The following is a 25526-nucleotide window of genomic DNA, read 5'->3' on the forward strand; positions in this document are numbered from 1 at the left end:
TTTAAACTCATTCTAATTGTGGATGCATGGCTTTCGAGATATTGCTGACCCTCATTGCTTCATTTGATTATAAATATTTAGCCATTTAAGCACAAAATTGGTTGGGTCATCAGGTATTATATTGCCCTTAACAATTGCTACTTTAACTTAACCATCAATATTAAAAACTCCAATAATGGTCTACTAAAGGCAACGATCAGTGACGAGATAAAAATACTGCTTCAAATTACAAAATCTTCCTCTTAAATTGAAGTAAGCAAAGGAATTATAATCACCTCAGCTCTATACGGTTCGAAGATAGAAGAAGCCATGTTACCAGCGACACCGCTACCAAGATATATGGAGGCTATTCTGACGGGGCCTGCCATCTTCTCCAGATCTCTCATGAAGAGCCACTGAAGAGCCAGTGTGGCTGCTAGATGCAGGAGGCCTGCATGCACGAACAGTGAAGTCCATGCTCGGTACAACTGGTCGGGACGACGGCGACGCATAAACGGTAACATTCCGCAGACGTCGTCCAGGCAAGACACCTGTAACGTGACATTAGGAAAAATGAACTAATTGTTGCACCAAGAAACATTGATAATGAAAATAATGGCACCATTGATACAGATACCATTTCAGAATCCCTTTATTGCAACGGAATTATTTTAAATATCGATGATATCACTGATATCCGAAATAGAGGAGGCAGTCCTGGTGTTCATACATTGTTGTTGTTATTCTAACGTCATGCTCCTCTTCTTGGCCTGAAAAAATACCTCAAAACCCTTGCAACTCAAAATTCAATAGTTTGGACTCTTTTTTGTCATTTTCACGATTGGATTCTATCATTCTACTTTCTTGATTGATCGGCCACATTCGGTTTGGACAGCAAAACAAGTGGCGGACGGCGGTGTGGTAAACAAACAGATTTGAGTTTTTAAAATTAAATTTTTTAGTAAAACTACTTCAAATAAAGTTGGAGAATGTACTCAAATCCTATCTTTTAAAAAAAGTGGTAGTCCCAACTTACTTGTGAACATAACGAAGCTTCCTCGTGAAAATAACCCTTAACAAAATCGCAGTGCTCCCTCGTAGTGATGACGCACTGCCCATGGACCCCTATACAACACGGATGGCCGATGACTTCGCATGCCATATGCTCTGCAGCATGACCCGCCCGGCCGGCCGCAGCAGAGCCGTCTATGACTGACTTGCGACAAATCGGCCATTTTGTTATGTCGTCTGGCCATTCGTGAGGTGCTATTGATCGCGGCGCTTCGCAAAACCTGGAACGTAACAGAAGTATTTGTTAAGACAATTTTTTGTGATAAAGTGGAAGATGTAACTTTTATAGCTCGTTCACACTACGTTCGCTACGTCTAATACCATTGCGTTGTAATGTATGGAACTGTATGAAACATGGCACACGTATGCGTAACCCGGTGTGTTAGTGGTTTACGCGCGTCACTGCACGTGTCACGTGTACGCAATTGGTGTGAATCGGGCTTTAGGCGCTGTCCTAATACAATGCGAATTCGCGATCATCGCAAGTACAAAAGTTATAGCACAGCTCAGGAGCTTTTCGACCTTATACCTTCTCGCCTCTTTGGAAAATCGCGCGAGTTCAAATGCGAAAGACTTCATTTGTTGGTTTGTCCTTATATAATAATTATAAAACAACGGAGCAACAGATTGACGTAATTTTTAGGGTTAAGGAGTCTCCTCCTTAACCCTAAAAATCACGTCTATCTTCTATCAAATCTTGCTGAGGTCGTTTTTGTACAATGCGCAGTCATACGTCTCGTGGAATGGATTACCTATAGCGCGCACTATAAATGATTATAAAGATACTCACTTAGGATCCAACCCACAAACAGAACCAGATATTCGACCACCTGGACCAGATTCGCCTGAAGACCACTTTTTCCACGTTGATATTGTGTTCTGAAATGTATAGAACAAAAATTCTAATAACTTTTACTTTAGAAGCTTTTAACAATAAAAACGACCGAGCAGTTTAGGTAAGCATGAGTTTAATTAAGGCACAAATTAAAATTTAGGTTTTATAATTTGACCTCAAACGGTTTAATACATTAACGGCTTACCTTTGATACTAATCCTCTAATCTGTTGTTTGCATGTAAAGGATTTAAAATATTAATATACAAAAAATTTAACAGTCCGCGTAGATTTGAACTTATAAACTTAAAGAATAAAAGTTTTAGGTAGGTATATCATTAAAAATTCTATTCCATATTTTATAATAGATTTTTTTAGAACACTTTTAATTAATTTATAAGCCACAAGGATTTGAACGTAGAATTAATATTTTTGTAAAGTATTAAAAATAAAGTGTAATGGTAGCGACCACACAGCTTACCGAACAGTCAGCCTTTGAAGACTGCACACATCCCGAGTCATCGTTTCGTATGCAGCACGCCGTGTCCCTCTCTCTTCTCGCTGAGGCAGCTATCGCCCTCGCTATCCTCGCATCCTTCCGCATGCACGGTGCAAACTTAGCTCCTAAATGTATGAGGTCGGCCGCCCTGGGTCCCAACCAAAATGACGCTGGTTCTTCCCATTCAACCTGTTAAAAGATACCCATATTTTGTAAAATCATAAAAAAAATATATAAAAAGTTAAAAATTAAACCCGACTGCGACCGTACTAATAAACGCTGAAATATTAGAGCAAAATTGTTTTTCTGTCGCTTGGTATATTTTAATGTTGTAGTAGGTACATTTATATTCATGAGCTCAGAATTTTCTCTTCTTTCATTTGACATTCCACTCGATAAAATAGCAAAAAAATTTTTTGGAGAACTCCACTTTTTTTGATGTAACATCCGTTAGGTCAATTTTTTTCGTATAAAATATATAGCCTATGTCACCCGAACCTTTACAACGAATCAATTGACACCTCATTCATCAAAATCGGCCCAGTAGCTTAGGCGCTACGGTGGAACACACAAAATCTGGATACAAACATACATATACATAAAGGTCCTACCTAATACAAATTACTTTGACTAGCGTTAATAATTGCCTTTTTTCTTAGTTCTTCTCGATCATAAGTACAAACTTACTATGTAAGTAATACTGCGAATATAAATTACGAATGGAAACTGGAAAGATTAAAAAAAAAAGACCCTTGTATAATTAAGACAGAAAACTGTTCAAGTTTGAGCTAGAAACGAACTAATGTTGCATATTTAATGTATGTAACTTCCAGTTGCCTTCCCACTCCCAGGTGTTCCCACATTAAATGCTGTAATGTGCTTCGCCTAAAAGCTTTACGTTGTCAACGTGCGCCATTTAAAACTATACCAAGAAAGGAGTTCTGAGTTGCGGTATTACTGCTCCCGCGGGCTGCATACAAGTTACGTCGCTTTACCTTTTTAGTATAAAACTAAAATGTTAAGTTTCCACAATGTTATGTAATATCGCAGAATAAAGGCTTTCTTACTTATCAACTTTTACTTAACAATTTCCATTAAAGTGTATCTTTCGACCCAACTATCTCTAACCAAGTTTTGCATAGTGGATTAATTTGACCCATGTTTTAAAGTTCAGTTTGCAACGAAGCGTAAAATATGTTTTGATACCTCGTCGTCAACTGATAAAATGTCCACAGCAGGACTCTTGTGACTCAGCTCCTTACTACTCGTTTGATATCGTTTGCCCACCTAGCTGGGGGGGGGGTCTGCTAACACTGCACTTTCAGGTGTTAGGTCGCCATTCCAGCACCTTGAAACCCGAACATCTAGCCTTTTGACGTTCGGGAATAGAATGGCAATAGTTTAAAAACCGTTGACTCTAACGGTTATTCAAAGTATTTTAGTTCTTCCACGGATCTCCTCAGTTGTGATTTGATCACGTAACGAGACCATGCTGTTGACAGGGCTCGCAAGAGTAGTGCACGAGGGTATTGCCGAATCCGGTAATACTTGCATTTTCCTCATCACAAAACATCTTCACCGGTGAGTTACACTGTCGTAGTTGATCGCAGATGCCCTTTTGGTGGTCTGGATTGATTGTCGACACTTACATAAATGTTTCGGATTAGTTATGATGTTTTTATGTAGACAGCACGCGAATCGTATTGCAACGTATGCATTAACTAGGAATATGTATATTTTTTTTTTAAAGAATATTAGCTGTGCTGCTAATCATGACTAACACTCCCCTTTCCCCTCAATTTAAGCGTAAAGGTTGTGCCAGGAGTGGATACGACAATAGTGCAACGGGTGGGGTTTGAACCGCCAACCTTATGGAATTCAATCCGCTCCTCAACCGTTGAGTTATCGAGGCTCATAATATACAAAAGAACTTCTTACCTGCTGTAAACTAAGGCTCTTCACCAGCACCTGTCCGGAGTGCGTATGCCTTCCGAAGCCCACCGGTCCGAAGCCATAGCACAGCAGAGACAAGAGAAGCACCAGCGTTTGGACCGTGCTGACCCACCACGTGAAGTACGGCCTGTAGTCTGTGAGCTCGTCTAATTGACGCGCTACTTCTTCTTGGTGTGTGATTGATTTGCGAAGGGATCTCCTGTAAAGAGTTAAGCAGTTTGTAGTTCGATAGTTCTAATTCATCTGGCCCTTACTTCTATTGTGATGTTGCCTATATACTGTTGTAATTTCAAATCCTTCCATGCCTAGCTAGTGGTTACAGACATCGCATATTGGTTCAGGCATAGATTTATTTTAGTCAAAGTAACAGATAGACAGGTGAGATGTATATTTACGCATTTATAATAATAGATAGATATTGATAATATAATGGATCATTATTATTAATATGGATATGAATATTATTATAGACTTAACAATTGCGCCACGTTCTTAGGTTCGTTGGTCCCTCGGACAGAGGTATTAAATTACTAACACTGGAGTTCATAGTCAAGATAGAGCCTTCTTTAGAGGACGATTCAAACAATATGTGTCATTCAGTCATAGAAATTTATCCAGTCATAGAAAGTGTAGGTAAAAACATTATCATAAAAATTATAAATAGACTTGCGTCTTATGCAACGTTGCAATGCATTGATTTGTTTGACACAATAATATTATGTCGTCAGAATCGTCCTCTAAAGAAATCCCTCTAAAGAAATCCCATAATAGTTTTTGATTTATCGTGCAAAATATCGGAAAAAAATACCCGAGTACGGAACCCTCGGTGCGCGAGTCTGACTCACACTTAGCCGGTTTATTTTATTCAGTTGAAACTTTTTTACAGCCTCTCAATAAGAAGAGACAAATTAAGCAGCATAAATCGAATATACGAGATAACTGTTAATAAATAAAAGTCAACGAGAAAAAATCGCGAAACGTCTCATAAATAACACCCAATGCCATGTCCACGAGGTATTAATTTAAAAAGCCATTACAGCAAGTTAAAATTGGAATTTCTGGTAAGCAGGGTAATAAATTGAGACAGGTGAATTATGTGCGGTTCAAAGTTCTTTTACTATTTAATTACTATTATTGTGTAACAATTTATAGGGCATTATGGGTGTCTGCGCATTAACAATAACTATACAGAATAACGGTAAAGTTTTAAATATAATTTACGATTTTTTAACGTACTTACAGCCTTTAAAGTTGCTCTCGAAATAAGTCTGAATGAAATCTGAGCTTACTTTGACTTTGTTAAGACTAAAAATACACCGTTAACAGGGCTCTCTCCGTCACTCGTTTCATACAATCGTAGTTCCAATTTCATTTGAATATTAAGCAACCAAAGTCCATGAAATTTTGCAGACATATGCTAGAAACTAATATCTGTGTCTGTGGTGTTATAGATTTTTCTAAAAATATATAGTTTTAAAATTACAGGGGCTCAAAGGTTTGTATGAAAATTTTTAAGACCGCGTAACTTTGAAACCGAATATTTTAACAGAAATCTGGAAAACCACAGACATAGATATTAGTTTCTAGAATATGTCTGCAAAATTTCATGGACTTTGGTTGCTTAGTATTCAAATGAAATTGGAACTACGATTGTATGAAACGAGTGACGGAGAGAGCCCTCTTAATGAGACAGATTTAGCTGCAGGTAATATATCTACATCAATCTCGTTTTAACCGTGTCTTGAATCTGAGCAAATTTAGCATACTATAAGCTTTTTCTTACAATTCTTTCATCACCACTTTCTTCACATTCTGCCCTTACCACCTTACTGGCTAAGTCATCAATAATATCAAAAGTAGGCGTAGAAACCGATTAGGTATACGGGGTGTCAGGAATACTGCCCGTAGCCCTTTCAGCGTACAGGTAATTAGATTGCATCGTTACTTACCACAGAGAGATCGCAGGCAAGGGCTATTCTGTCATCGCATAAAAAACGTCTGTAAAATATGAACATTATGCAAATGCCAGGTGATTTCTATAGACGGCTGAGCGCTTTGTGGGCGCTCTTTTATAATTACTGCACGGATCGATATCCCGAGTCGACGTCCAACGAGTAATCCTGAAAATGATTCGCCCACCGCAGACAGCACACTTTTTATTTTTTTAAGAGGAAGTTTTCAGAGGAACAATGTAGACGGGTTTTTATTTACGGGGAGTTTTTCAAACGTTGAATGGGTGAACAAATGTGAAAAAAGCGGGCAAGAGCAAATCGTGCTCTAGAAATCTGTATTCCTGTCAAAGAGATTTAAGTTTTATAACAAAATATTTATTTCTAGATACCAAATTAGAATTATCTCTTTTTAACCCCCGACCCAAAAAGAAGAGTGTCATAAGTTTGACGTGTGTATCTGTGTCTCTGTGTATCTGTATATCTGTCTGTGGCATCGTAGCGCCTAAACGAATGAACCGATTTTAATTTAGTTTTTTTTTTTTTGTTTGAAAGGTGGCTTGATCGAGAGTGTTCTTAGCTATAATCCAAGAAAATTGGTTCAGCCGTTTGAAAGTTATCAGCTCTTTTCTAGTTACTGTAACCTTCACTTGTCGGGGGTGTTATAAATTTTTAATTTAGGTACACTTGTTAAAACTCTTTCTATAGCAAAATTATTATTATAGGTAAGTCGTACCGAATCAAACAAACGAGCATTTTTTTGCTGTTCTCATGTTTTTTCAGTTTTAGTCCTCAAAAGATGTTTAGGAAGTCTGCCAATCCGCACTTGGCCAGCATAATCTGAATTCTTCCCATTCTGAGAGAATAGCCATTCTCAGTAGATGGCAAGTTATGGGTTAAGATGATGATGACCGATGTTGCTTTTTTATAATACCGAGATACATACAAAAAGATGAAGTTAAATTAAAAAAAATCTAAAACTTTGACAATGTTTAAGATTAGTAATTTCTTGTTTATGTATATTCGTTTTTAATTTCATAAAAATACAGATGGTATTCGATTTGCTTGCCTAATAACAATAATTAAGTACACAATTATAGTAATATGCTGAAAAATATATTGTCAACTTCAGTCTGTAGGTACGCCATGCGGGTTGCGACCATCGATTGCATAATTGAGCTTGCATTAATTACGCAATCGTGTTGCCTGCTAAGTAGCGTGCAACTAAGTACACTCAATAATGATAGGTACGCCTGCATGCATAATATTTATTACTCACTAAAATCAATATTTCAAGCAGGGTTACTTGCTTTTGAACTTTTTTTTTGGTTTTGGAAAACTCCGTTAGAGTCCTTGTTTTTCCGAGATACAAAATAGAGATCCTTACACAGTCCTTTTCTACTTGCAGGAGTCCTGTCAAAGTTGGTACAGCCGTTCTGAAGACTATTCTGAACAAACAGATAGACAGACGATTTTTTAGGGTTCCATACTTCAAAAGGAAAAACGGAACCCTTATAGAATCACTTTGTTGTCTGTCTGTCTGTCTGTCTGTCCGTCCGTTCGTCCGTCGTGTCTATCAAGAAACCTAGCGTTGACCTAGAATCATGAAATTTAGCAGCTAGGTAGGTCTTATAGTATAAGTAAAAAATAAATCCGAAAACCGGAAATTTGTGGTTACATCATTAAAAAATTTTGAAAGTAAGATAACTATACTAAGTAGGGTATCATAAGAAAGGGCTTTACCTGTACATACTAAAACACATTTTTATTTATTTTTATGCATAATAGATTTTGATTTATCACGCAAAATGTCGAAAAAATACCCGAGTACGGAACCCTCGGTCTCGCGCACTGAGGGTTCCGTACTCGGGTATTTTTCCGACTCGCACTTAGCCGGCTTTTTTTTATTCTTGGATACTACTATACTTGGATATGGACTAGCTACTCAGACATTACGTAAATACATGGTAGATAGTAGGGTGGAGCACAGATGTATGAAAAATTTTTTTTTTTGAGATTTTCAGTTGTAATAGGGGGGGATTGATGCCTTATACTAAAGTTAAAATAAGTATTATTTTTCAATTAATTTGATGTATATCTTCTGCCTCCGCACTGACCTCAAAAATTTGAATTTTATGGAATAAGTCTAGCTCAGTTATAGCCCAATATTAAGCTTAATTTAATGGTAAATTGGTGATAAATGATACACAATATATAATTCAGATATTTATTAGTAAGCTTTAATCAAAAATTCTACAATTTTTTCTTGAGAAACTATTTAAAAAAATAATTAATTTGCTCGAAAATCTCTTTTTGTCTCAAATTTAGGCATTTCGTTCCGAGATTTCAATTTGGCTTTTATTGCACCCAATCGTGACTTTTTTGTACATTGAGAAGTGGCAGCTTCCGTCGTCACTTTTACAGCTCGTTCAACGGCTTGAGTATGGCATGGTAGCCGTATGAACAACACTTCATTCTCACCGCCTGATTCGATGATGTACTGAATTTCTTGGTCAGACAAGTTTTTTAAAATCGGTGGTTCTGTTAATATTTCTTGCCAATTTATTAAATCAATATATGTTGAAGCATTCAAATTAATAGACGGTACTTCAAACATTCTAGGTGTTGAAGGTTGAGGCATCGTGCGTGCCTTTAATATTCGCCGGGCTGCCAGTTCGCGAATGTGCTTCCTATCATCAGTAATCATTGCAAGGAGTATGCTCTCGGGATGTGCAAAATAGCTATTTCGTTGAATGACAGGGTCGATAATCTTTTTCAGATCCTCTGATAGGTACCTGGAGGCCCTAACTATATTGAATAAGTGTCGTGTGCCATCTTTACATGATGGTTTATTTTTAATATAGAACCAAGAAGGTGCGTAAACTTTTACAACAAATGTAGCCAAAGTTGTCAAGTTTGTTGATGGTGTCTCTGTTGTAACATACAAACGTAATATTCGGTTGGCACGTGTGAGCCAACGGGCATGTGACATTTTGCCTGGAGATTTATTTGCCAGATCTTCAGGGAAATCACCTGTAAGTATAGCTGTGACAATCTTGTGCAAGTACTGTTGATCCGTACTCAAATCTTGAGCCATTTCTGGAAGCAATTCTCCTTCAATGCGCTGAAATTTTTTAACAGGTAATTGTTGACAAGTTTCGAGTGCTTTCCCCAAAGATCCAGTGTAAGTCTTAGGCCCTGAAGTGCCCCCGTCAAGATGAAGAAACAAGTGTCTCAAAGGAAGTTCGTTCATGTGGAGTAAACAAATTATCCACTGGAGTGGTTTTTGTAGTCTTTTTTCAAGAAGTCTTATAACACCCCCATACTTGCCAGTATTCACATTGGTACCATCACAACCGATTGCCATGAGATGTTGTTGGTGAATACCTTCACGTGATAGAAACCCTAACATCGCAGTTGCTATCCCTTTAGCTGAGCCAACATTAGGTACTACATACCCCATGTAAATCGATCCTGGCTCTTGAATCAGTGAGACATGTTCCTCAACTATCATAGTCCTGTGGTATTTAGCACCTTTCTTAGTAATTTTCAACGTTTTGTCCTTTCTCCCATCAAAATACAAAGCAGACAATTCTGGGACTGAATCCTCCTTCATTAACTTTTGTCTAGTTTTAGTTCTTTGTCTCCTTACTTTATGTCTGTCAATTACCTCGATATCAGACTTAATATCGAACAAAATAGACGATGCAATCGCTGCAGCTGCTCTGTCTGATACTCCATATCTGTCGCAGGTCTTCGATAACGTAGGAAAATCGACGCATGAGTTTTTTCTTTTTTTCTTCGGGACGCGTTTTTTTATAGTGTTAGTAGAATTATCTGCACTACTACGCCTTTCAGATGCAGATGATGCCGGAGAAGTACTAAGTTCTATAACAGATGTATTTAAGATTGTAGTTGGGCGGTTCTCTCGATCCTGTTTCCTCTTTAGGGTCTTTTGCAACTTTTTTGTAACAGTTACGTCGATTCCGCCTATTACCATGACTCGAGAGGTTCTCTGATCGAATAAAAATGTCTGTTCTTGTTTGGGAACCTTTTTATCCCTGGGACAAGTGCATTGAGTGAAACCTTTACATTTGCAGGCTGCAATATCAAAAAGTAACTTACTGCTTTGTCGAAAACTTTCTAACTTTTCCGGGGAGAGCCTCTTGACAGATTTGAGTAGATTTTTGCATTTTAAATGGTATGCTTTCAAAATCTGAACGACCCTTGTTCGTGTTACTATCGGAATAGATGCAGTTTGCCATATGTTTTCAATCCTAGATGTCACTATATCTGCTATTTCTGAAAATGTGGGCTCTTTTGCAGTTTCTAATTGCAACTTTAGTTGATGTCTCGTCCATTCATAATATTTCATTACATCTTCGTAAGTAGGTAGAACGTTTTCTTTTATCTCACAAACATCACCAAAAAGTGGACATTTAAATGCACTTCGAGTTCTCTGCATGTTTTTTATGAAACGGGTCTAATACGAGCGAAAACCAATAGCGCACTGACGAGTGACGACGCGACAAGTGTTCTAACCAACCCTTCCCGCGCTCCCTCACTCCCCTTATTTTAAATTATAAACTTAAGATTATGCAAACGTATTGTTTTGTATTGAAAATAAACTATATTTCCAATAATTTCTGGAGATAAATAGGTCTGTTTATTAAAATTTCGTGCATTTACATGTCGTCAAAATGGAGCCTGAAAATCGACTTTTTAAAAAATTAAACGATGTTGCGGAGGCTGTTACTGTAGATCAAATCAAATAATATTTTGCATGGATTATTTTGAGTCTAAAAGGCACTATTTTTTCACTATTAGATCACTCAGAACCAATTTTTTTTTTTTCGCTCCACCCTAGTAGATAGGCTAACAGTATTTTTATAAAAATTCAATTTAAAGGTATCTAATGCCAACACATTTATATATTATCTTTAAAACAAATTACAAGTCGCTTTGTTCTAAAGCTCAGAAACTTTTCATTATTTATAAAATTCACAAATAACAGCAGAAGTTTTCCGTGTTCAAAGAATACATTACAATATCTTCCGTGCCGTAAAGAAAATGAAGCAAGTTATGAAATTTAAAACAGATTTTTGTATTCGTTTTCTAAATTCCTTTAGGTATCGCTGAATATGTACTTCGAAGAATGAAAATTAAAAAGGAATACAGAACGACGGAGGAACTTAATAATAGCTGATGCCTGCAAATTCGACCGAGTGGGTTTAAGTTTTCAAAAATCCCATGGAAACTCTTTGATTTTCCAGTATAAAAAGTAGTCTAAACTAACAAACACGTTTAGTTAAGCTATACATTTTTGGGATCAGTCAATCAGTAACACCACCACTTACTTAACAGGGCTCTCTCCGTCACTCGTTTTATACAATCGTAGTTCCAATTGCATTTGAATATTAAGCAACCAATGTCCATGAAATTATGCAGATATATTCTAAAAACTAATATCTATGTCTGTGGTTTTCCAGATTTCTGTTAAAATTTTCGGTTTCAAAGTTACGCGGTCTTAAAAATTTACATACAAATCTTTGAGCCCCTGTAATTTTAAAACTACATATTTTTTGAAAAATCTAAAACACCACAGACACAGATATTAGTTTCTAGAATATGTCTGCAAAATTTCATGGACTTTGGTTGCTTAATATTCAAATGAAATTGGAACTAGGATTGTATGAAACGAGTGACGGAGAGAGCCCTGTAAATCATTATACTAACTAACTTTGAAGACGCTTCCTTGCAATAATCATTCGTTTATCCCTCGGGAATATTGATTGCATAATGAACTTGCAATTTAGATACGTGATCATGAAGTGTTTAAGTGGCTTGCGACTAAGTAGGTAGGTAGAATACAAAATGACCTCGCTGCATACATATTCACACAAAAAAATCAATACTTGTTCCTATTTTTATTCGTTTTGCTGCGGAAATATTAATAACAAGCTGTTATTGCCACTGAAATGGTGCATTATTTTTTTAGAGGATGTATCTATTCAAGGAACATTTAACTTTATAGGAACATCCCTATCTACTTTTTATAGATTTACAAGGCGTTGCCAAACTGTGTCGTGAAAAAGCTACGAGAATGCTTTGTCGTACTGATTATGCTTGAGCGTTGTTCTTTTTTTTTGTCTACACAAATAAAGAGGTGTTAAAACTTTAAGTTTTACTGGTACTGCAAATGTTCATAGGCGGCGGTAATCACTTAACATCGGGTGACCCGCCCGCTCGTTTGCTCACTATTTAAAAAAAAATAGATTAACGTGTGGTTCTGTGTGTCTCTCTGTGGCATTGTAGAGCTCAAATGAACGATTTCGAATGCGGTTTCTTTTATTCGAAAGTCTGTTTGATCGAAATGATGCCTCGGTTTGATGAAAATCTGTTAAACCGTGTCAGGATTATCAACTGTTTTCTCAGCTGATGTAGGGATCCTAGTCATTCAGTTGTTATTTATATTACTTGTACTGAAATGGACATAATATACCTACGAGTACGCTGGAAGACGTATGCCATACGAAATGACAGGTTTTTTTTAATGTACTGATTTGATGCAACCCACCTGGTGTACTGAGATTTAAGATTGACACTGTGTCAAACGGTTTTGGTGTTGATGCTCTTTTGACACATATTTCACCACTAACGTTTAGGCAAAAATCAAGTTGTTTCAAAAAAGGTCGACAATCGCAGGTCCAGCGTATATTAATAGAGGTCAGTGCATGTATCTCATAAATCTAGTCTCGTTTAAGCTCTAAGTAAATTCTGGACAAAGTCAAGTAGGTACGGTTTGAAGACCTCAGCCTTAGACATGACAGTTGGAAAAGAATAGAAAGAGTATAGTGTAATATTCTAGTAGATCCTAAGTAGTAGTAGTAGTAGACAGTAATAACAGTCTAGTAGATCCTTGATAATGAACAACGCAAAGAGTACGCTTACCTGAAAAATCTTCCAACAACGCCCATTCCAAACTGCCTTCTATTTGAATTGTCTGCTAAAGGTTCGAGCATGGGAGTATGGATACGGATGCCCCCTGCTCCCCAGGACACGCTCCGTTCTGGTCTTCTATACTCCACACTGGAAGACCCGATCGGCGACCGGGCTCTGTAAAAATATAGAAAGAAATGAGTCAAAGTTTGTTTATAAGTGTATATTGTATAGAAGCAGGCGCTACTTTGCGGAAGTCCATGATATACAAAGAATCAAAAGTTTAATTTGCTATAATCCGCTAAAAAGGCAAATGTTGCATGTTGTATACAGATTTGCCTTTTTTGCAGTGTAAAACAATAAGCTATCAAATGTTCCTAGATAAATCTTGGCTCTTTAAACTGTGTGATCCTTAGGCTAAAAAGTTTGGAGACCTCTGAAGTTCTTGTTGATAAGACGTGTTATGAGTATTAAGTCCCTAGATATCCAATTACTATCATCCTAGAAAAGTCGAAGACAAGGGAATAACTGACAGATAGCTGATTGTCAGCAACTTAAAGGACTTGAAGTAGACCAAAGCTTAATATAAATCTAGCCCCCAAATAATAAAACTTACTTATACCACGATATAATATTATGTATCCATGCATGAAGCAGGTAAGTATCACCCGTTGTTCACAATTGGACAGTCAGATATCTACATAGGACAATCGAATGTATTAGAACCTATAGAACTAGACATGACAATAGTTAACTCGTTTATGAGTTCGGCTCCTTTGGACCCAACAAAGCTATCCAATTCTATTCACACGAAACATAGGCTTTTGTCTGTAAACACTTGGCTGAATGTAGGTACATATGTTGTTGGTACCTACAGATGTTGTATTTTCTACGAGTAGAGCTCTAAAATTTATGTTGTTTGGATAATTTTACTTAGTATACGTATGAATATTATATAGCAGCTTATAGTAAAATTTAATCATCATCATGATCAACACATCGCCGCGCCGGCCCAACTGTGCACAGCCCCGCGATTGTGTAAGAAAAATGTATCCAATGGTTTATTCGCCGTTTACTTTTTTCACAGCCAATCAAAGGGCAGAATTTCTTGACGATAATAGTTACCGTTATCGTATCGTATCGATAATAGTTACCGTTATCGTATCGTATCGATAACGGTAACTATTATCGTCAAGAAATTCTGCCCTTTGATTGGCTGTGAAAAAAGTAAACGGCGAATGAACCAATCAAAGGGTCGAATTTCTTAACGATAACGATCCATGAATACGTTTTTCTTACACAATCGGGGGCTGATCACGGATTTCCTCTCAGAGTGAGAGGGATTTCAGCTGTGGTTCACCATGCTGGCCAAGTGAAGATTAGCAGACTTCACACACCTTTGAGAACATAATGGAGAACTCTCAGACATGCAGGTTTCCTCACGATGTTTTCCATCGCCGTTAAAGCAAGTGATATTTAATTGCGTAAAACACAGATAACTCTGAAAAGTTAGATGTGCGTCTAGCACCAAAATGGCGAAAATAAAGTTCCTTCAAAAACATATCGGTAATCGCATCGCAATACAGCTTATTGTATTAGTGTAAGTCCGTGTTAGTTCCTCTTATTTAATCTACTATTCAAAGTGGCGCTCCAAAATCAACGTCAAAGACCCATGTCAGAGAGATTTGGGCAAACTGATATATTACATCTGTCAGATATGCTATGACTTGATAGAGATTTTAATGAAAGTGAGCGTCAATTTTCACTTCACTCGATAGGAATTATTTAGAGCCTTTTAGCCTAGCTCACTCTTTCATGTATTCAGGTAATATTTTATTAATCTGCCAGTTACAGAGTAGTAAAACGAAATATTTTTAGAGTGCTAACATAGAGCATATAATAAACTTAGGTAGAGTGCGGGTCACGAAATTGAGGCCTTAAATTCTTACAAATATAATATTATATGAGACCGAACTTCAATTTCGTCAAAAGGTCTAAAATATAAAATGAAAACAGTTCTTAAAAGATGATTGAACTTCAACTTTATAGTAGGTACTTACCTAATGTGAACATAACGTGAAACGTGATATGAATTTGAAATTGAATAACCTCAAGCTAAAAGACGAATGTGTTTTATTAATTAATTGAAAGGAGCATTAGATACTAATTTGCTATGTAATACGTCCAGAGTATTATAGGTCTATGGTAACACAGTATAAAAGGAGTAAGTATCTAACTTTAAAATATAACTCAATAAAAATTAAGAAAAATGCTACTAAAGCGAGCTTCACAATAAATAATAATCTTTTCTCTGTAGAACAGTGGTTTTAACACTGTTCCATAAGTAGGTACGTACGTAATAATAATAGATAGTTAATCTTTTTAAATGTTTACAAAAGAGGAATTACATCATGTAACTAGAAGAATGTTAAATATGCATGTGGGAAGAAAAAAGAGGAGAGGACGGCCAAAAAAATGTGGATGGATTGCGTGAATGAGGATATGTGTATAAAAAGGGTGGAAAATGCACTGATGTATGACAGAAGTTAGCGGAAGAAAAATACATATTGTGCCAGCCCCACATAGCCTGGGATAAAGAACAAAAAGAAGAAGAAGGCAAAAGAGGAATTAGAATGACTGACACGGAAATAAAAATGTGTAAGTAATCTACGTGGTTAGAGACGTCTATGTATTAAGTTAGCGAAACATTATGCTATAATACGACGCCTGCTTGAAACCGGGGCGCAATTATTGACTTCGCTTCAACTTCAACCAGATTTCGACGTAACTCACTTGAAAGTTTGTTGAATATTAACGTACAACTTCTAATGCCTGCCTAAAATTGGGTAACCTTCGAAACAATGTTATAAACCTGCGTTTCCGCATTCCTTTATACTCTCTTATCTTAAACTGTAAATATATTTAACTGACCATCTTTAATCTTTTTAAGATATTTCACTTTATGTTTATCAAGTTACGGCATTTTAAAGTCGCTCAGCAAGCTATGTTAGGTGTTTTTTTACTTATTACTTAAATACAATCAGCGACGAGGAAACCCGGTGGAGAACCAAATTAATCGACTTAGCATAGAGAATTAGCAAATTAGTTAAACCAATGGCCGCTAAATGCAGACGTCTTGAAGTGAAGGTCACATATCAGTAAGAACCAGAGGGGCGATTCACTAATGCAGTGCCTAACACCGAATGATAGCCACCAAAGCTCATTTTTTAATCCATTAGAGGTTTTCTACGAAAAATATTTTAATATCACTCAGTGAAGCAGCAATGTAGAGCCAACCAACCTCAGTGGCTATCATTCGGTGTTAGACACTGAGTTAGTGAATCACCCCGCAGGTCAGAACAGTGTGGGACGACCTCCAACCTGCGGAACTAATGATCTAAAGAAGGTGGAGGGAAGTAAGTGAATGAGGAAAGTCAGTAGCCTTTTGTGATTGCGTGCTCTCCAATATGCCTATATATAGTGCCTATGTCTAGCAGACGACGCATACAAATTACAGTCTAATGAATGAAAAGCAATTTAGTACCTACCTAAATTTCGAAGAATTTGATATTCATAGATGTTTTTTCTAGAAATATGTAGTTTCGGACTTTCTAGAACGTGGCTATATTTCATTGAGTTGGATTGTTTAATATTCAAATGAGAAACAAACTACGTTTGAATGAAAAGCACTAGGGAGCACGCCAGGGGTTACTTCTTATTAGTGCTTTCAACGAAGCAATTAACCCTGCAAAAAATGTTACCGAACAGTCTCCTTCAAAGGTTACCTCAGCGGTCAAATATAAAATTTTATTATAAAATTTCTTAATAATAAAATATTTGTAACAATATAGTGTCTTTTATTTCTATTTGTAAGTAATTTAATTTGTAACAGCTACTACAGATAAAATAATATAATAAGTACAACTAAAGAAGTCTGTATAACAAAATTATGCTAATACTATGAAAATAAATTTACAATAGGTAGGTATTCGTTTGCTACAATTCTCTCATGATTCTTTTGATAAAAGTAAAATGGCTCAATAACAGTTCGAGATATTATATTTAGAGTTAGACTGTCTATTCTATAAAAACCGGTCAAGTGCGAGTCTTCCGTACTCGGGTATGATATGGTATTTTTTTGACATTTTGCACGCTAAATCAAAAACTATTATCTCGCACACTCGACTCGCACTTGGCCAGTTTTGTAACACAAAGTAAAGACACTATTTTCATTTGTACTCGTTCTTCTGTACCTTTTAGTAGTTAAATAAACTGCTAAAAGGTATATTATAATTAGTTTTTAAGCCATTTACATTTTGAAAGTTCTAATTTCTAATTCTATACCTATAGGTACCTTAGTATTTTAATTCAAGTTAAATACGACAAACATTTGAAAAATTTAGCTATTTGACTAATAAATAATTACTCTGTCTCTATGTGCAATAGTGTATGTTCGTTCAGATTACGACTATGATATCAATGTAGCTCTTAAAAGCGGTAATACAATTCTCACAGTATTTTAGATTTCAAATAAAGTTTTTGTGAATTATTTTAGCGAGGAATACATAAATAGCGTCATTTATCAAAAAAAACTTGTACAATTTAGAAACCGCAAACCGAGTATAAATGGGCATGACATTCTAAATATAAAGACTTTAGAAGTCGGATTCACCTACGCAAATGCCCAAATTATTTTTTTTTTTAAGTTTTTCTGGTATATGGTATGATATTGTAGTGTAGATATAGCGATATCTCGGGGCGTTGCTTGGCAAAAATATAACTTCTCTTTTCCCTATTTCGTGGAAATTTCAAAAATCCTACCTCAATGCTTTTTAACCGACTTCAAAAAAAGGAGGAGGTTCTCAATTCGTCGGAATCTTTTTTTATTTTTATTTTTGCTTTCTCGGTCCAAGGTTTAGACTAGGCGTTGAAGAGTCAGTCAGCGAATAAGGACTTTTCTTTTTAATAAATATATTTAGATTTATATGGTTTTGTAAAGTAGATAATTGTCAACTAAATAAATTTATATTAACTTATGCTTTCGGGAAATAAAACAAATTTATGTAAAAATAGGGCCGCTTCAAGACGCTTTTGTATTTATTTACACTTATAGAATTGATCTCTGACTAATAAATCAGTTCATAAAAAGTTAGTATTGTGATGGTTTTTGTTAATTAAATGAACCCTCTTGAAGTTATTGATACTTGTATAATATTAATGTTAAGGAATCTCCTACAAAGGTGAAAAATACCCAACCACCCACTTCGAATTTTATAACCAGTAGGTAGGTAAAATCGTAATAAATTCAGACTTGTCTGTCCTTTTTTATAGCTAAGCAATAAGACTTCAACATTGTTAAATTGAATTGGATAAAAATAAATTCAATACTCTCCAATTTTATTCTTTTAACGAACGCTATACAAGGTCTAAAAATCGTTATTAGATCTGTTTTAATAAGATATTATTTCTCATTCATATTTTTTGAGTTCCTACTAGGTTCCGAAATCATAACTTTAAGGTAAGTAGATAGATAGATAGATAGAAAGACTTTATTGCACAAAAAAAAGACATGTAAAGGAATACAACACAGAAAGAAGAAAAACAGAAAAAACAATTGCGTGCAAAGGCGGCCTTATTGCTTAGAGCAATCTCTACCAGGCAACCTTTGCTGAAAGGAGAAGCTAGTGTTTGATAGTAGGTACCTAAGTAGGTACTTAAGTAGAGTATTTATTTATACGAGCGAGCATCACGGAAAAATACTCATTAGAAATTGATGAAACTTTTAGTTCAAAATAAGGGATTGTAATAGAGAGTTTAGACTTTCCAAATTTTATTGGATCGAGATGCACATGAAACATCCGAAATACAGCTTGACCTGAATGACATCGAGCAAAAAAAAATTGTATGGTCTAAGAGCCTGAGAACACCAGACCTATCTATAAGTCATAAAGGCTAAAAAATCTCTGCAATTACACCAAGGGTGAGATTTATAGGGCGCACTTCGACTTTGCTTAAGCTTAAGATTGAGTTAAAACGAGACAGATTTGTGTGAGAGATATACATCTGTCTCGTTTTAACTCTGTCTTATGTCTAAGCAAATTCAGAGTGTGCTCTATAGATCTCACCCTGAGAATTAGTTGCCCTAACTTTACATCTACTGATTATAAAGAGAAAAATCTTGACTCACTGACTGTCTTATCAACGCCCAACCCTAACCCTTGGACCTAGAAAGCTGAAATTTTGCTTATTTTCCGTTTATAATGTAGATATCAGCTAGACATATATGACTGATTTTTTATGAAATTCCGACGGAAGTGAAGATGTTTCAATTACGAGTAACTAACACAAAAATAACAATGTGATAGTATTTGTAGGTGTATTATTTTTAAAATTTAACGTTCAAAGTTTTAACAAACCTGTTCCTTTCTTATTGCACCGTTTTTATCAAAGAGAAGAATAACAGAACGCCAGAAATAAATCTCTAAATTCGCGGAGATGAAAAAATTTTAACTTTACAAAGGTTTATAAGTTGAAGATTGAAGATTTTTAATTAAAAATACGACGAAGCAGTCTTCTCAAGTCTTTTATAACGCGCAGCTACGGTAAGAACATGCACATTTTTTTAAACTGATGACAAGTGCCTTATACCTAATTATTTTCATAATATATTCTCAAATTTATTATTACACTAGCTGATGCCCGCAGCTTCACCCGCGTGGATTGGTCAGATCCCCTGCAGCATTAGGATTGAGGAGTTAGACTCCAAATTTTTTATGAAACAATGTCGCGAAGTTCCTCTATCGATTAAAAAAGAAATGACGCAAATCGGTTCAGAAATCTCGGAGTTTTAAGTGTACATAGGTAGAAAAACACAACTCCCTTTTTGAAAGTTGGTTAAAAAAGTAGCCTATGTTACACCCTGGTCAATTCTCTACTTGTCTGTGAAAACCCCGTCAAAATCGGTCCAGCCGTTCCGAAGATTAGCCTTTTCAAACAGACAGACAGACAGACAAAAATTTTAAAAACGTGTGATTCAGTATTGGTATCGTTCAAATAACCATATGAGCTTAATATGAGGTAGTTATTTCGAAATTACAGACAGACACTCCAATTTTATTTATTAGTATAGATTATACATCGTGAGTTGAAATAAATAAGGTAGTTACCATCATATTATCATATAAATCATAATTAAGCCCATGAAATCTAAAATTTTAATTATGTTTTTTTTTTTAATTTGAAATTCTTTTTATCCAGGAAAATCAAACAGTTCCCGCGAGATTCCTATAGACCCATCCGCTTAACTGATTTGTATTATATTTGGTGCTGAGGTAGCTTGCATCCTTGTAATTGACATTGGCAACTCTTATATACCCGGTAAATCAAAGAGTTCCGATGAGATCTTTAAAAACCTAAATCCACGCGGACGATGTCGCGGGCATCCTCTAGTCTTGAATATTTTAGCTCAGCAATGCTGCGGTGCGGCTGTGTAATTCTCAAAATAAACTGTGCAGTTGTAGGTACCTACCTATGTGCAAAATCACAGGAAACTTTTTGTTTCCTAAAAATAAATCCTAATATAAAATGTGAAGTCGACCAAAATTCTATCCCGGTTTCTTTAATAAGCCGCATTATATAAGTAAATGTCCCTGAGGACTTTTATAGCCTCGATGCTAATCCCATCTAATAAACCTTCTTATCGATAGTTTATCCATGATAAGGGATGAAATGGCAATAAATTTTATCGTCCAAGCCTTGGGGTGGTATTTAATCAATAGAAACCTTTGAGCCTGACCAAAAGTGTTATGGCGCATTAGGCAGTTATTTTGATCTATCAGTTTGGACGATATGGTTTAATTAAAAACAATATAATATAACGTAAGACGGAGTAGCGGGTTAATTCTGTGGATGGATTTTATGGCAGTTAAGTAGTAAGGAGGTTGAATACGAATCCTACAAGCAATTGAAAGAGAGTGCTAGAGGCGGACAGAGGCGAAAACAGCTACGTCGAAAAGAGAACGGTTCTTAATTTTCTACCGAAGAAAAGTAGGTAAGCTAGATGTAATGCGTTCAAACCAAGAATGGGAGAACCATCATAGTTTCTTAGTGTCAACTCAGTCAACAGTCAAACTGTCAATTGAAAATTGCGGTTTACAGGGAAAAATATTTGGATAAGATATAATAATGTATAACGATTACATAATATCTAAGTCTTCAAAAATCCTTTGAAAATATTATACTTATCAAAAATATATCTCTAGGCGGAATTCCTATTCCTAGTTCGGACACATCATATTGCATCTACTTACTTCTAGTTCGTTATGTAGTCTGAATTTCTTAGTTCCTTCTCATTCGAATTAAATAGAAATACCGCTTAGAGGTACTTATGTGCCGTGTTATCACGGGTATAACTTTATCCGTGGCGAGACCACTCGTACTGTTATAACCCTAGCCTAGGCCACATATTGCTGCCTTGCTATTTCCAGATTGACACCAAATAATCAATCAGCAGTATGGGGCCTTTAAAAACGATACATTTGGACAAACCAAGTTAGATCTCAGTTCTTCAGTCCTATCTGCAAAAACTTCGGACCCGGTTTTTGCCTGCCGGTTGGACTCAGAGAAAGACTGGGAAGAGACTCCGGCTCAATAGACCCTTCGCTAGGATTCCGCGCGTATAATCCGAGTACTAAAGTGACTGTGTGATCAAGACATTAAATAAACGGGGTGTATATCGAACTACGTGTTAGTTTCTCCAACACCGAGACACCCCGACCTAACAGTACGCTGGTGTTACTTACCCTTTGGTTCCATCAACGGTGTCGCCGTCATCATGGTGGTGTTGGTTGAGGGGAGACTTCAACGCCTTCGGCGCGAAAAACACGTCGTCGACGTCGGCGTCGTCGTGCGGACTGCTCGCCGCGGCGCGAAACGAACGCGACAACTGCACCGATGTTGACTGGCGCGATCGTCTTGTCACCGCCTAATGGAAAACATACATTTTTTTTTATATACAAGTATAAATTTTTTTTTTATATACAAGTATAAATTATATTTATTTTAGTTATTTATAACACCCCCTACAAGGGAAGGTTACAGTAACTAGAAAAGAGTTGATAACTGACAAACGGCTGAACCGATTTTCTTGGATTGTATCTAAGAACTCTTGATCAAGCAACCTTTCAAACAAAAAAAACTAAATTAAAATCGGTCCATTAGTTTAGGAGCTACTTACTTACTTTAGGAGCAAAAACTTACCGTTATCATTATACTTTTAACACAATCCAATGCCAATAACCATTTGCCTTATCTTGTAGTCTTAGTGATTTAGTATTTTTAAACCCGCATTGTATAGCGTGCAAAACTCGGGTCAATGCCCCACCTACGACGCGGTACTGACTTCGAGTGATCTATTAGCGGAACGTTTGTTGACCTCTAGCTTCAGTCAGATGTTTGATTTGGAATATATTGTGAACTTTTAAAAACACAGATTTTTAATATTTTTTCGTAGTTTTTATGGAATCTTATCACTTGTCAGTAATCATTAGTACTATCAACTGTCTTCGTTTTTGCTAGCGTTCTGGTTACACTTTGTATTAGCCAAGTTTATCAGACTAAAAACTGACCAATATTCCCTTTCCCCTTCAACTACTCCAACTAAGCGTAAAGCTTGTGCTAGGAGTAGGTACGCCAAAAGTGCAACGGGTGGGATTCTAACCGGGCGGCGACTTTTTAAGTTTATCCACTCCTTTACCCGTTGCGCTATCGCAACGGAGGACTCTGCGTCACTCGCTCCATACAAATGTAGTTTGGTCCTCATATGAATTTTAACCAATCAAACTCGGTCTAACTTTTAGACACGTTCTATAACCTATATAACTGTGGCTTGCCAATTTTCTGTAAAATTACATTGATTGGTAAGTATTCAAATAAGAGCCAAACTACTACATCAATTTGATTGGAGCGCAGTACGAATAAACCCTTCTAGGAATGATACTATCAAGTGAAAAGTTTTCAATAAACAAGATTTGTGTAGTTGTGGAAGTAACACTGTGTGGGTGATACAAAGACCTTTAAGGTGTTATAAGAATTATTTCTTCCTAGATCCATGAGGTGATTTAAAAAAATTACGGATACTAGCCACCGAAAATGCCAACTGCTGAATTTCCAGAAATCTTCTTCCTAACAAAAACCAGAATATTCCCCAAAGCACAAACATTAAGACGACGAATAAAAGAGTAAAAAATAGTTATGTTGCTACGAGTATATTTTATTCAGGTGCATACAAAAGTCATCCACGACCAAACAACATTCCAGTATAAGTCTAAAAGTCGTAAATTAATATAAGCATTTTTGTAGGTACTCCCCGTAAATCCATTTTTAAGGCTTTCTGCTCTTAAGAAAAGGGGCTGTATTTCGTACAGTTCCTTTCTGGGATATTGCCACGACCACGGACTATGTTATTTACGATGCCATAACGCTCGACTCGATCCCTAAAGACATCGCTTTTATAATTTATTGCATGGAAATATGGTAGCCTAATTCGTCTGTCGCATATTTTGGAGACCACTAAAATGAGAAATTATTAGGGGTGTAGTCGTGGAATAACGTATGCGCTTCTCCCCTTTTGTTTTCCTAATATTTATGCAACTTGGCGCAAATGGTGCGGTACTAAAATTTCTGCAAACCGTATCCAAGTTTTCGGAATGAAAAGCAATAATAGATAAGTACGTAACTACGTACTTATCTATCATTGCCAGAATAAATTATATTCATTAAATATTAAAAATATATTTTACTCGCTACGAATATTGCATCATGATTATTAAAATATTAATAAGCCATAAAATGGTTACCAGTGCACGCAAATCAATTAAAACATTCTCTGTAATTCAATCAAACTGTTATTCGATCGGTCTCCAATAAAATGTAAATATTTAGCAAGCATTTATGTATCGATATAATTTGTTTCCCAAATATAACAACTTTATGACATAACTAGTAGGTATAACTTACAAAATTAAGAATGATAAAAATCACACTTATGATTCATATTGAGACTTTCCACATCAGAAAATAATTACAATTTGCATCATAATTCTATTAACTCATTATTTTTAACCCCAGACCCGAAAAGAGGGGTGTTATAAGTTTGACGTGTGTATCTGTGTATCTGTCTGTGGCCTCGTAGCGCCTAAACGAATGAACCGATTTTAATTTAGTTTTTTTAAATATTCACCTGAGTTTGTTCTGTTGATAAATTCTGAAAATGTTGTGATTGGCTGACTTTATGGCATTTGCAGCAACAGTGTATTGTAGCCAATAGCGAAAGAGTGCCAGCGAATCAAAGATGATTGTGATCGTCACATGTAGCTGTCATTTTACCGCATTCACTAAGTAACTGCCGTAATCGACCGCCTGATTCCTAATTGTTGGCCATTAATTAACATACTATCAAAGCGTCACTTATCCTATAGATAGTAACAAGGTTTTAAAACGAGAAAAAGCTTTTCTCACATGCTGAGGACGTTTAAAACGAGATCTCGCTTGAATCGATAAAACTAGGTAACATTACATAAAGAAACGCTTTAGCGAATTGGAATCCTTGAGTAGTTCGTACGGACGGAGTTCAACGCTCTTACAAAAGACATTACCTCAATTTGGACTCTAACATTGGGAGCATTATCATAACATTGTTCAAGAAATCGAATAAAAGCTCAAACGAGTAAACTAGGTATCACACCCATGTGTTAAACGTTCTACTCGCCTCATAAAACAGAAGAAAATGTTCAGAAGGAATACGATAGTGAACCTATTTTAAGAACGCGGTTGATTGTTAGGGTTCCGTACCTCAAAAGGAAAAACGGAACCCTTATAGGATCACTTTGTTGTCTGTCTGTCCGTCCGTCGTGTCTGTCAAGAAATCTATAGGGTACTTCCCGTTGACCTAAAATCATGAAATTTGGCAGGTAGGTAGGTCTAGGTAGCACAAGTACAGGAATAAACCTGAAAACCGCGAATTTTTGGTTATATCATTAAAAAAAAATTAAAATGTGTTTTAATTTTCTAAGTAAGACAACTATACCAAGTGGGGTATCATATGAAAGTGCTTTACGTATACATTCTATAACAGATTTTTATTTATTTTTATGTATGATAGTTTTTGATTTGTCGTGCAATATGTTAGAAAAAAATGTCCGAGTACGGAACTCTCAGTGCGCGAGTCGGACTCGCACTAGGCCGGTTTTTATCGGTTATTTTCAATTCTTTATCCCTAATAAATTATACTGTTACGAGAAGTAA

The 25526-nt window shown here is 36.1% G+C and overlaps 1 protein-coding gene and 1 long non-coding RNA gene across 3 annotated transcripts in view; one reads left to right on the forward strand and one right to left on the reverse strand.

Annotated features, from left to right (window-relative positions):
* LOC123871922 (inactive rhomboid protein 1) overlaps positions 1–25526 on the reverse strand; it is a 145481-nt gene that overhangs the window by 1879 nt on the left and 118076 nt on the right. Inside the window, exons 4-11 of one of the 2 annotated variants that reach the window (XM_045915972.1) lie at positions 22025–22206; positions 13236–13400; positions 4321–4534; positions 2365–2571; positions 2091–2111; positions 1841–1929; positions 1016–1271; positions 276–530 (exon numbers count right to left, since the gene is read on the reverse strand). In XM_045915972.1, the coding sequence (XP_045771928.1) occupies positions 276–530; positions 1016–1271; positions 1841–1929; positions 2091–2111; positions 2365–2571; positions 4321–4534; positions 13236–13400; positions 22025–22206 (1389 nt within the window). The remainder of the gene's footprint in view (positions 1–275; positions 531–1015; positions 1272–1840; positions 1930–2090; positions 2112–2364; positions 2572–4320; positions 4535–13235; positions 13401–22024; positions 22207–25526) is intronic. The other variant, XM_045915973.1, reaches the window with a different exon arrangement.
* LOC123871934 overlaps positions 16204–25526 on the forward strand; it is a 218907-nt gene continuing 209584 nt past the window's right edge. Inside the window, exon 1 of the long non-coding RNA XR_006797382.1 lies at positions 16204–16229. This is a non-coding gene — a long non-coding RNA (uncharacterized LOC123871934). The remainder of the gene's footprint in view (positions 16230–25526) is intronic.

Source organism: Maniola jurtina, chromosome 14, assembly GCF_905333055.1.
Source record: "Maniola jurtina chromosome 14, ilManJurt1.1, whole genome shotgun sequence".
Lineage (NCBI taxonomy): Eukaryota > Metazoa > Arthropoda > Insecta > Lepidoptera > Nymphalidae > Maniola > Maniola jurtina.